The sequence below is a fragment of the Bubalus bubalis genome, chromosome 7 (genome assembly GCF_019923935.1).
Source record: "Bubalus bubalis isolate 160015118507 breed Murrah chromosome 7, NDDB_SH_1, whole genome shotgun sequence".
NCBI classification, from domain to species: domain Eukaryota; kingdom Metazoa; phylum Chordata; class Mammalia; order Artiodactyla; family Bovidae; genus Bubalus; species Bubalus bubalis.
The window spans coordinates 105,060,637-105,073,935 of NC_059163.1; the positions used below are offsets into that span (position 1 = coordinate 105,060,637).

The 13,299-nt window shown below is 38.3% G+C and overlaps 1 protein-coding gene across 15 annotated transcripts in view; it reads right to left on the reverse strand.

Annotated features, from left to right (window-relative positions):
- Positions 1 to 13,299, reverse strand: part of PDLIM5 (PDZ and LIM domain 5) — a 227,706-nt gene that overhangs the window by 19,580 nt on the left and 194,827 nt on the right. For all 15 annotated transcript variants that reach the window (XM_006046893.4, XM_006046896.4, XM_006046892.4 and 12 more), the window contains one exon: positions 7,339 to 7,513. In XM_006046893.4, the coding sequence (XP_006046955.3) occupies positions 7,339 to 7,513 (175 nt within the window). The remainder of the gene's footprint in view (positions 1 to 7,338; positions 7,514 to 13,299) is intronic.

A 13,299-nucleotide genomic window follows, 5' to 3' on the forward strand; every position in this document is an offset into this window, starting at 1 on the left:
ACCATTAGCTAACACTTTGTAAGCTTTCAACGTATATTTGTTGTATAAAAGTACTGCTTTATAAGTAGACTACTGAATTTTATTGCTGGCAATTTCTTTCAATTAAAAGTAACTGGCTAGATAATCCCCATCTCTCCTCTTTGCACCAAAAGGTTCTGGATGTATCTCTGTTAAGGCTTACTACACTCATACAGCTGTTGCTTTGCCTGTCTAGTATAACTGTATTCATTTGCTAGAACTACCTTAAAAAAGTGCCACAGATGGGGTGGCTTAAACAACAGGAATAATTTTCTCAATTTTGGAAGTTAGAAGTCTAAACTTAAGATGCTGGCAGGGTTCATTTCTTCTAAGGCTTCTCTCTTTGGCTTCTAAATGACCATCTTCACCTGGTCTTCCTTCTGTGTGGGTCTTTGTCCTAACCTCTTCTTATTAAGAACATCGCTGATACTGGATTAGGACCCATTCTAATGACCCCATTTTACCTCTTAAAGACCCTATCTCCAAATACAGTCTGAAATACTGGGGGTTAGGGTTTCAACATATGAATTTGGGAAGGGACTCAACTCAGTTTATAAGAGCAAAGTCCTTAAAGAAGGGGGATATGTCTTTGATTTCTGTATCACTGGTATCTACAGGAAGTGGCACATAAAATACTCAGTGAGCACTGCTTATAGAATGACTATATTTCCATATTAGATGAGAAACTGGAAAAGGAAACCCCTCACTCCCTGGGTCATCTCTATGAGTCTAAGAATGTATGTACATGGTACAAAGTCATTTGGAGGGGAAGAAAGAACTCATAACTGTTCAATCTGTTATTTACTCACTTCGTTCTCACTTCCCCACTCTAACATTATGAAGAAGAGTACACTGACACACTCTTAAGATATGCCAAGTCTGCTTAAGTTGTTTCTTTTTTCCTGATTTATACAGTAGTATATATGGTTACATGTATATGTACTCACAATATTTATATATATTACAATATGTGAACCGTGAACTTCCAGATGTTCAAGCTGGTTTTAGAAAAGGCAGAGGAACCAGAGATCAAATTGCCAATATCCACTAGATCATCAAAAAAGCAAGAGAGTTCCAAAAAACATCTATTTCTGCTTTATGGACTATGCCAAAGCCTTTGACTGTGTGGATCACAATAAACCATGGAAAATTCTGAAAGAGATGGGAATACCAGACCACCTGACCTGCCTCTTGAGAAACCTATATGCAGGTCAGGAAGCAACAGTTAGCACTGGACATGGAACAGGAGACTGGTTCCAAATAGGAAAAGGAGTACGTCAAGGCTGTATATTGTCACCCTCCTTATTTAACTTCTATGCAGAGTACATTATGAGAAACTCTGGACTGGAGGAAGCACAAGCTGGAATCAAGATTGCCGGGAGAAATATCAATAACCTCAGATATGCAGATGACACCACCCTTATGACAGAAAGTGAAGAGGAACTAAACAGCCTCTTGATGAAAGTGAAAGTGGAGAGTGAAAAAGTTGGCTTAAAACTCAACATTCAGAAAACTTAGATCATGGCATCTGGTCCCATCACTTCATGGCAAATAGATGGGGAAATAGTGGAAATAGTGGCCAACAATTTTTTTGGGCTCCAAAATCACTGCAGGTGGTGACTGCAGCCATGAAATTAAAAGATGTGCTTACTCCTTGGAAGGAAAGTTATGACCAACCTAGATAGCATATTCAAAAGCAGAGACATTACTTTTTCAACAAAGGTCTGTCTAGTCAAGGCTATAGTTTTTCCAGTAGTCATGTATGGATGTGAGAGCTGGGCTATAAAGAAAGCTGAGCACCAAAGAATTGATGCTTTTGACCTGTGGTGTTGGAGAAGACTCTTAAGAGTCCATTGGACTGCAAGGAGATCCAACCAGTCCATTCTAAAGGAGATCAGTCCTGGATGTTCATTGGAAAGACTGATGTTGAAGCTGAAACTCCAATACTTTGGCCACCTGATGTGAAGAGCTGACTCTTTTGAAAAGACCCTGATGCTAGGAAAGATTGAGGGTGGGAGGAGAAGGGGATGCCAGAGGATGAGATGGTTGGACGGCATCACCGACTCAATGGACAGGAGTCTGGGTAAACTCCGGGAGTTGGTGATGGGCAGGAAGGCCTGGTGTGCTGCAGTTCATGAGGTCACAGAGAGTCAGACACGACTGAGCGACTGAACTGAAACGGAAACACATTAATGTATCTTGGTATGTATTTTCTCTACATAAACTAAAAGAACTTCATTTAGTGTTCTATAGTTCTTAGTTATCATAATATAATACTATAACATTTTCCTAAGTAGTGCAAGTTAAAACCATGAATATAAAGTTACACAGATCTGGGCTCAAATGCAGTTTTACCATTTACTATCTACGTAACTTCAGCAAATATGTAAGCTTTCTGTGCCTTGGTTTTCCCATCTGTGAAACTGAGCAATTATAATAACTGCCTCACAAGGTTATGAGAATTTAATAAGAATTCAAGTGAAATGATAATACAGTATTTGGCAGATGCTAAGAATATATTAAGGGCTTCCTGGGTGGCTCAGTAGTAAAGAATCCGCCTACCAATGCAGGAGATGCAGAAGACGTGGGTTTAATCCCTGGGTTGAGAAGATTCCCTAGAGTAGGAAATGGCAACCTGCTCCAGTATTCTTGCCTGGAAAATTCCATGGACAGCAGAGCCTGGCAGGCTACAGTCCAAAGGGCTGCATACAACTGAATGACTAAGCGTGCACACAAGAATACATAAAACAATTATTATCCAAAAACATGATAAGAACGGCACCATAATATCACATAAATGCTGAACATTTTGTTCTTCCCATTTTCCCCCTATGCTGCCAAGTCGCTTCAGTCGTGTCCGACTCTGTGCAACCCCATGGACTGCAGCCTACCAGGCTTCTCCGTCCATGGGATTCTCCAGGCAAGAACACTGGAGTGGGTTGCCATTTCCTTCTCCAATGCATGAAAGTGGAAAGTGAAAGTGAAGTCGCTCAGTTGTGTCTGACTCTTAGCGACCCCATGGACTGCAGCCTACCAGGCTCCTCCATCCATGGGATTATCCGGGCAACAGTACTGGAGTGGGGTGCCATTGCCTTCTCCTTTCCCCCTATAATAGGTCTGAAATCTTGGTCTATGCCTTGCTCATAGATCTATGTCTTTGCTGTTTCCATAAATTGAGGAACTAACACATTAAGTCAAGAAGTCTTTTATTTTCACGTAAAATCTTAACCAGAAGGGAAAAGAAATAAAACCTATTAATAATGGAGTTCTCAGAGATAAAAATGGATGCTAAGGCAAAAACTTTTCTGGCTTCTCTCCAGGGTAACTGAGATGGCCCTCCTTATGAGAAAAGTTTGAAAACAAGTAAGAAACAAATCAATACTGTTAAAATGTTCTCTGCCACCAGAAGAAACAATGAGTTGTTTCAATGTGATTTTCTGGTGCTGGACTGTAAGCAAAGATGGGACAATAGCATCGTGGCTCCTTGTTTTTTTAAAGCATTCCATATCAAGGAAGAAATTCAAGCACCATGAATCCCTTATTTCTTTTATCAAAATGCTGAGCAGCTAAATGTGAATGGTCTATTTAACTCCATATAATACAAGTGGATTTTTAATGTCACTAGATATAACACTCCAAAAATAAGCTAGTATTTTCATAAGCCTATTCTACCAGAGAAATTAAATATGGCTTTGGCTGTACTAGTATTCTGATTTTCTGTTCTATTGTATCAACACTCCAAATAGTTAATCTGTTCACCTGTATGAATCAAAAAACGGTACTTCTATCATAAATGGATTGGAAATGTTCTAGAACAAACTTAATCAGATCTTCAGTAGAATTTCCCAAAATGTAACAATCTATCCATCTGTAAAAAGCAACTAGCTAATCAAAAGTTTTGGTTCAGTTCAGTTCAGTCGCTCAGTCGTGTCAGACTCTTTGCGACCCCATGAACCACAGCACGCCAGGCCTCCCTGTCCATCACCAACTGTCAGAGTACACCCAAACCCATGTCCGTTGAGTCGGTGATGCCATCCAACCATCTCATCCTCTGTCGTCCCCTTCTTCTCATGCCCTCAATCTTTCCCAGCATCAAATGAGTCAGCTTTTCAAATGACTTTTCAAATGAGTCAGCTCTTTGCATCAGGTGGCCAAAGTATTGGGAGTTTCAGCTTCAACATCAGTCCTTCCAATGAACACCCAGGACTGATCTCCTTTAGGATGGACTGGTTGGATCTCCTTGCAGTCCAAGGGACTCTCAAGAGTCTTCTCCAACACCACACTTCAAAAGCATCAATTCTTCGGTGCTCAGCTTTCTTCACAGTCCAACTCTCACATCCATACATGACCACTGAAAAAACCATAGCCTTCACTAGATGGACCTTTGTTGACAAAGTAATGTCTCTGGTTTTTAATATGCTGTCTCAGGTTGGTCATAACTTTCCTTCCAAGGAGTAAGCGCGTCTTTTAATTTCATGGCTGCAATCACCATCTGCAGTGATTCTGGAGCCCTCCAAAATAAAGTCAGCCGCTATTCCCACTGTTTCCCCATCTACCTGCCATGAAGTAATACAATTTAGGAAAAACATTCATAATCTTTCCCAGATTCAAAAAAACAAAAAATACTACTATTAGATGAAAATGATCTATGGAGTTTTAAGCTAAAAATATGTTCAATAAGAGATAACCAGTTCAGTACTAATATCAGAGATCCAGGTTTCTGAAACTGTCCAAATTTTTTCCTAAGAAAACAATAAAACATAAAATTTGCCTTAGTTTGCGTTTACTTAAAAATATTTTTGAAAATTTGAAACATTTAGAAAATAAATATTAAAAAATATAAATTATAAAAACATAATATAAATGACACTGAGGAAAACAAATAAAACAAATTTAAATTACAAATAATCTGAAACTGCCAGGTTACAGTATTCCATACCGTAAGTGTCAAGCCTGCAGCTGCAGCCGGTTTCTAAACAGGTGTCCAGGAGAATGTGACCTGATGTGATGCCTCCTAGGTTTGGTAAGTGCGACTGGCACTGCAGCCAAGGACTGGAAAACCTTCCTTGCCTAGGCCTCTGAACTGACCACCCTCTATTCAAGCTGCTTCAGCATTTGCACACCAAGCAAATATGCTATGTTAATTACTGTAATAGGATCCTGACATGAGCTAATCCCTGTTCCTATTAACTTCTCTAGTAAATGAAGCTCTAATGCTTAACTGATAACAAGTGCTGGGATAATCCAGAGCAATATAAAATTTAACAGATGAGGGGGCAATAAGTGATGGCCATTCATGTTTTTAATATAATATTTATTTTACTTGGCAGAAGATAGTGCATAACACCACATTCTGGTGTAGCATTAAAAACTGAAACCAAGGCAGTTAGGGGTGGGGAAGGTAATTTCTATTTTGATCTTCATATTTTCTCCATACTAAGTTTTGCAGATGTGCTGGCAGTGGTGATCACAGGATATTACAGAATTTGATGATCAGACAACAAGAATCAGAAACTGATATGGTTTCACATTTTGTTAACCCATCCAGTAATCACTTGCTTACAACGGCACACTAACAGCATTGACTCCTATCTCCATAAAAGGTGTTTTTATCTAAATCATATTAGCCTCATATACCAGTCTAGGAAACCAAAGTATCATAACTTATAGAAACAATGTTACAAGTCAAAACTTATTTTTACTAACATGAACTCTAAAAACATAACCCTACATAGAGTTAGTAATTTAAAACACTGTTTCATTTATTGAGAAAAAGCAGCAGCACACTAGATTCTATACTAGTTTAAATATTTCTGTAAGACCCAGTGATAGAAGTACTTAAAAAAAAAAAAAAAATGACTGTAACCACAAAGATACGAAGAGCAAATGATGAGTGGGTCTAGAGTCATGCATGATCTGTTCAGGTTAGACATTCACCAAATGCCTTTAGTGTGTCAGATATTACACTAGACTTCAAAAACCGCTACAGAGTTCCTCCTTCTCACCACAACCATTATTACTCCTGCCACGGCTGCTGGTTAATTCTCATACAACAGGTACTCACTGTGGAACATACAAACTAATTGAAAAATAACAGCTTATAAAATAGCATGTTATGATTCCATTTCTAGAAAACAATATCTGTCCTTGTGTGTTTGTAAGTGTATTTTAAACTGTGAACTAAAATACGAATAGTGGGTATCCTGGGAGGTGTAATTATACATTAATTTTTATTTTTGCTTTCTGTTTTCCTATAGTTTGGAAATGTCACAATGAATGTGGACTACCTTTAAGAGGCAAAAGCTACTTTAAAAAAAAAATCCCATACTCTGTGTTGTGTTCTTGACACATTTATTATTTAATAGTGGGTTAAGGGGAAGGGTATTTATATTTGGTTCTTAAATAAGATATTGAGACTCCCTGAGCTCCATTTTAAGTAGTAACTAGAAATATTACCCTAAGCAATAATTATGTAAGAAAAGAGGGGAAAATGCAAGTAAGTCTAAACCGTATTCAACTTTAGAGACACTGTTGTTTCAACTATTACAAAACAGAGTAAATTAAAAATGAGGAGGGAGTTTGAGCAGTCATTCCAAGTAATCATCTATTATGGCCAGCAAGCAACTCACAGAGGCAGCAAGGTCCTTTGGTCAGATCCCTGTATTAACATTCACACCTAAACCTCATAACATTTTAAAAGTCGCTTGTTCAGAAACGCTGAGGTTTAATAAGTGCTAGGGTAGTACACTCACTTAAGAGCTTAGCCTTTTCTGCTTTTTGGAATTTAAGAAACAATAAAATACATTTGGATCAAAAATATTTTAAAGAAGCATGCTATGACCTAATCCAAAGAGCAAAGCATTTATGAATAGATCCGAAGGTAATTACATCTTTCAAGGCTTAGTGTGAAAACGCAATCTTTCTCTAGGGCTCAAAGTTCTTTGTTTTACAACATTAGTTACTTTTCATCTAAATAAGAGTCCCTACTTTTCTAATTTGTGAAATAATGAAGTTCTTTGGGGTCCCTTTGAGTCTTAATATTTCATTATTCTCTGAAATGCCACATTAATCATTATTTTTCTTAGATCTGATAGGAACTAATAACTGACTAAATTGGTATTTTTAGTTATATTTTCACAGAGCCCAGAATTACTTTTCATTAAAATAGGTTCTAACAAATATATCTAATGTATCTACCTCCATAATATTACACAGAAATAAATATTCTCATTAATAAAATTTCTAAATTTCAAAATATTAAAAAAAAGTCAACATTGGGACTAAGCCTTTTCAATAAGAACTTTAAATCAAATGACCAACCTGATAACCTGGTTGCAGTGGGCGCACATCGGAGTTCGTTTCCCTGCGGGAATATGCTCGGCCCTTTGCACCAAAGTGTCCTCGTCACTGGGCTGAGGCTGCCCTCTGGCTGAGTTGGCTGGTGCCACGGCTCCTGTGGATGGCCCACTGCTTACGACTCTTCCAGTGGAAGGTGCTAGGAGTTAAAACAAGGGAATCAGAATGAGAATAAACCAAATATAAGCTTTTCCTAATAAGCAAATGATAACATTGCATGCATGCATGCTCAGTCATGGCGGACTCAGTGACCCCATGGACTGTAGCCTGCCAGGCTCCTCTGTCCATGGAACTTTTCAAGCAAGAATACTGGAGTGAGTTGCCATTTCCTCCTCCAGGGGATCTTCCCAACCCAGGGATCAAATCCATAGTCTCTTCAGTCTCCTGCACTGGCAGGTGGATTCTTTACCACTAGCGCCACCTGGGAAGCCCCGCCCCTCCTCAAAAAAAAACTTCACTTTAAAAAATAATCTATCCACTCACTTCTTCACTCATTCATTCACACTTTATGGAGAGATTATGGATCAAATGCTGGACTGAAACTACAGAGTTAAATAGAAAAATTCAAAGACTGTAATCCAGTGAAAGAGTTATGATAGACGATGGGAGAGAATGTTTTCCAGAGGAGATATGGTTAATATCGAATACGGATGGTGAAGTATTTCTAGTCATCTAGACGTCTCTGCTAACCATTAATTACATTTAACTCAAAATGTATCAGAGGTACATTACAGATGCCAACGAACTCTCTATATTTTCTCCTGTCCTGTACTGCCTAAGAATACTGTGAAATTGGTCACCGGTCATATAAGGGAGATAACAAAAGAATCAGCCTAGGGCTTTCCTCTCCCTCACCTGTGGTTATAATGGGCTCTGCTGATTCTTCATTCCTGGTTCCTGATTTCGCCCCCTCATATCTATCCCTGCAATACTGTCCTGGTTTATGTGCTCAAGGCCTCCCACCTGGACTAACCACCAAATGTCTTATCCTCCTGCCGCCACTGGGGACTGAAATCTTACTTGATCAGAACTCTGCATAAATCATTCCAAGGATCTTCCTCTTCTTCCATCAGTGAGTGTAGTCCAAGCTTCTAAGCGCCACATATAGGTCCCTCCAGTGGTCTCCACCTCCCCCGCAGCCTCACTGTCACCATCCTCTGCCTTTCTCTTTACTGCAGTGAATACCAGACTGCCTCACTGTCCCTGTGAGGCATCTGTCCATTCACAGCCTGTCCTCACTCTCATCTCTACTTTCTCCTGATCACCCAGCAACCACTACTCGGTACAATGCAGCCCAGGAGTCAACTGCTCTAAAGTATTCCCCAACTACCTCTCCCCATAATCCAGATTCATGTCTCTTTTCCATGTTCCCATAATTTTCTGTGAATGACTTTACAGAGGATGCCCCCTGAGGGCAGGAACTAGGTTTTATTCCTCGCCCCAGCAACTAACACAGTGTCTAGAATGAATGAATGCATAAACTGGAATCAATACATAAATGAACAACTGCAACAACTGTCAAGGATTAAAACCGACAGAAGGCCTGTTCTTCACCCGCAGGCAACTAAAACACAGTGGAAGAGAAAAGGCTTATACACTCTAATGGTTTAAAAGAAACAATTTTTAAGAAAGCGTATAAATAATACAAACTAACAGGATGTGTGTATGTGTGTACAGTTATATATGCATGCATGTCTATCAACAGGATTCACATTAAAGGTGTGGTTAGAATTGGATAAACTTAATTAGGATAATTGAAAGACTAATTCTTCCTCATGAAAATAAAGACTATTTGCAATGATGTGCAATTTCGGATCCAGAAAGTCAGCGTTTATAAACACCTAATACATCTCCTCCAGTGCTCTGCCTGGCACCTGAGCTGTGAAATGGCATTTTATAGGCTGGGAGCTCAATAGTGTCCATGTTTCAAGGGATTCAACTGAACTAGGAACATGTTTTAGACTCACACTTTCTCTTACAGAATGGGAAAGAAAATTACTGTAATACCCATACTGTATATGTTCTTCCTTGTTTCCTAACTTACACTTTCTCTTACAGAAATGGGGGAAAGTTACTGCAATATCCATACTGTAATCCATACTGTAGAAAGAATATCCTTTCTTCCTGTTCTCTCACTAACGTATACAACACAACTCTCCTTCAGTTTCTATATGCAGGCCTGACTGCTCTCGGAGAAATGCAGATAAGCATTTTCAAAGCCAAATCGTGTTCTTGTCATCGGCTTCAAGATAAACAACACAGGTTTCATCTGCTAGGATGCGTTACCAGCTCATCCTGAGAAATCGAGGTGTCTGAGTTCTCCCACTTACTCAGGAATGGTCCTCTGGCTCCTCTATCCCTGTCAGTTCCCAGACCCTAACAGCTGGTCCACTGGAAATATGTTCAAGGTCTGTTCATTAATCCAAACCCATGCTTTGACATTTGAGTCCTGGGCTTCCCTGCTGGCCCAGATGGTAAAGAATCCACCTACAATGTGGGAGACCTGGGTTTGATTCCTGGGTTGGGAAGATCCCCTGGAGAAGAGCATGGCAACCCACTCCAGTATTCTTGCCTGGAGAATCCCATGGATTGAGGAGCCTGGTGGGCTACAGTCCATGGGGTCACAAAGAGTCAGACATGACAGCAACTAACACTTAAATCCCTCAAGTCTGGACAATTATCCATCTCCTAACCAGTCTGTCTGCTGCCATCTCTTTTTTCAACCTAATCTGTAGATTATTTTTCCAAATACACTACTCTGCTCATGTTTTCTTGCTTAGAAAGCTTTCATAACCCCTCCCTGCAAGCTACATGGAGCACTGACAGTCTAGTCCCTCCATGAGTTCATGCCAGTCTTCTTTACAATCTTGTCTTTTATGCTCAGCCAAATACCCACTATTATCAACAAACTCAATTATCTTTATTTAACATTTAACTTGTGCCATCCTTACCTGAAGGCACTACTCTCAAATCCTTATAACAGCCCTATGATGTAGGCATGATCAGTACCATGTTTTCACTCTAGCTGAGGCAAAGAGAGGTTAAGAAACCAGCCTAACATCACACAGCAAATAAAGGGCAACCCTAGAGCAGGCAGTCTGGTTCCAGAATATGTGCTCTTAAACACTGTGCAATTGTCTGCTCCTTGTCCCTTCCCTGAATAGCTGTGCTGGGCCCTGCTTCTATGACCCGTGCCCAGTGAAATGTCCCTTTCTCCACAGCTATTCATGGTTTTCCCATTCTGCAAGGCTCATAGAAATTCTGTTTTCTTCCCCGTTATTCCCTGACCATCCCAGCCAGAAGTGTTCTCTCATCCCTCTTAACGTATTTAACACGCCCATCTATGTAATATATTTGCTATTTATCAATATCCTATAATATCTTCTCCTTCCTATGTCAATGATAAACTCGGTGAAATGAGAACTTTCTATTAACTTTTTTCTAACATTACCAGAAAACTGCCTTAAAAACAGAAGGTAAAAAATTAATATTTAATCAAGTAAACAAAAAAGGGAAGGTTCCAAATCACTTTCATTTTGCCTTTTTAAGAACAGGATTGAGATAGTTTTAAAATGTGGATTAGGTTCAGGATTTCAAACAGTGGGAAAGTTACCAATTGAAAAATCTCAAAATCAGACCTCAAAGGGAGTCAAACCCTTTCATCTACCATATGCCTTTATTTTATCACATTATCTATGCATAAGCCCTAAAGTACTGAGTCACTGAGGCATTTTTAGCAATAAAAGAGTGTGGTAATTTTCCATCGGTCATTGTAAAATGGGACATAATCCATCTGGGCCATGCCTCGAGGAGAAGATACACGGAGGAACTAAGTTATTTAACATGAGAAGCCATTTCTGAACACGAAACATGTGACTGTGTCTTAAACACATATAAAGAGGCTCTAAGCTCACTGCTGTACCTTCCTTGGGAAGAAAAGCCTTGCTTTTTGTTACTGCTCCATTTTAGCCACTTTGGATGAGACAGAAATTCTCACACCTCTGTTTTGTTGCTGTGTTGCTAGTACATTGGCCCGCACACAAAGCTACACAAGCTTATTAATTACCAAGCCCCAAACATTCCCAAGGAACAGTTATTTCCCATATGAATAAAGTGAGGTTTCATTTCTTTTTTTTTTTATTAATTAATTAATTTATTTTTTTAAATTTTATTTTATTTTTTAAACTTTACATAATTGTATTAGTTTTGCCAAATATCAAAATGGATGGGAGGTTTCATTTCTTCAGACTGAATTTCTCACTACTCCAGCACAGAAGTAGGCAACTTTTGAGCCATCAAGTACCAAGCCCCTGGCCTCTGCTCATTGGGCTTACTGGGGAGAGGAAGGTGTGAGAAGGTGAGGTTTTGGAAAAGGGGAAGCAGCACAAATGAGTCCATCTTCCTTTAGAATTCTGTAGAAAACTGCACTGCCACACAGACAAAAACAGTCTTCCATGAGGAGTGCAGAGCCCAAAATGTCTCAGATTTATTGACCCTGCTGTAAAAATAAATTCTATGTAGGAAAAAATATACATCTCTTTAGGGATAGTAGTTTAAAGATCTCAATCTACTGATCTGTAATAAAACCAGATTTTTCTTAAGTTCTAATAAAAGTATTAAATGGGAGCTCTGAATGAGCTCCATTTCATAATCTAGAAATCTAAGTGACAAAAATGTAAGTGACTTATTTAAACTGAATAATGAGTGAGTCACAATGAGAACATTAAAAGGAGGTTCGTTTTTGACTCAAGCTTTCCTTTGTAACCTTAATCTTGAATGACTTCCATTAAATTAGGCTTGTTTTGTGGCTGATCTCTACCCAATGGAACCAAGTTTAAAAGTTAATTTTTTTCTTTTGTATCAAAAACATTTCAGCACCATAAAACTCATCTAGAAATTTAATGCCAGTAGCTATTCTCCAAACTAACAGTGTTAATGAGATGTCTTTTATTAATTTTAGAGTGCTTACTTATGAGTTTTATAAAGGTTTGGAATGAAATACGTTCTAAGCTTTTATTTTCAGCACTATGATAGTCAAGCCTAAGATTATAAAGACTAACATTAAATAAGTTAATGTAAATTAGGTGGAAAACCCAGCAGCACACTAGAATACTTTCTCAGTATTTAATATGTAAATTGTCAAATTAATCAAGTAAAATATAACTAATGCACAAAATTTTAAGTTCTTTGTTTTTAAAATATCTGTCATAGTCATATATCTGAGTATTCTAAGGGGCAATACTTTTTTAAAAAGCAAATAAACTGACTTACTAATCATGAGTCTTACTTTACTGCAAAGAAATGAAGTCATCTCTTTTGGACTACAGATAATAAATTGAAGATAAAGAATTTTAAAAAACTGAACCACATAATATTCATTAATTTAGTAGAAAACATACCTCCTGTTATTGGGGAAATCTCTGTGATATATCACTTGGAAAGATAAAGTGAAAACTCTTTACTCTAGAAAGATCTTAACTGCATTCTTCCCCAAGCAGATGATTCAAGTTTGAATTATTTAGCAAATCAGTTAACACAAGTTTTAAGCATTCTTATCCTAAGTTTTAATTTTCTTTTCTAACCATTGTAAGGTCCTAACCAAGTGATTTTGCAAGTTGATCCAAGTAAATCCTCAGTAATGGGGCACATAAGAATATAACTGGGGATTTGTATAATATTATAAAAGACTATGTAATATACATGGAATTAGAAATTATCTAATTGTTTACTATGTGGTTCAAATATACCTAAGCTCACTAAAAGGCGGTTGTTTATATAAAAAGAGTTTCTGGAGAGAAAACACAGATTAAGACCTTCAGAACTCCAGGTAGTTCAATGTGTGAATTCTCTGGAAACAGATGTTTTCCAACTGTAATAAGATAGGTTATGTGACATTTTTGCTTTCTATCTCTGTTAAAAAAAAAA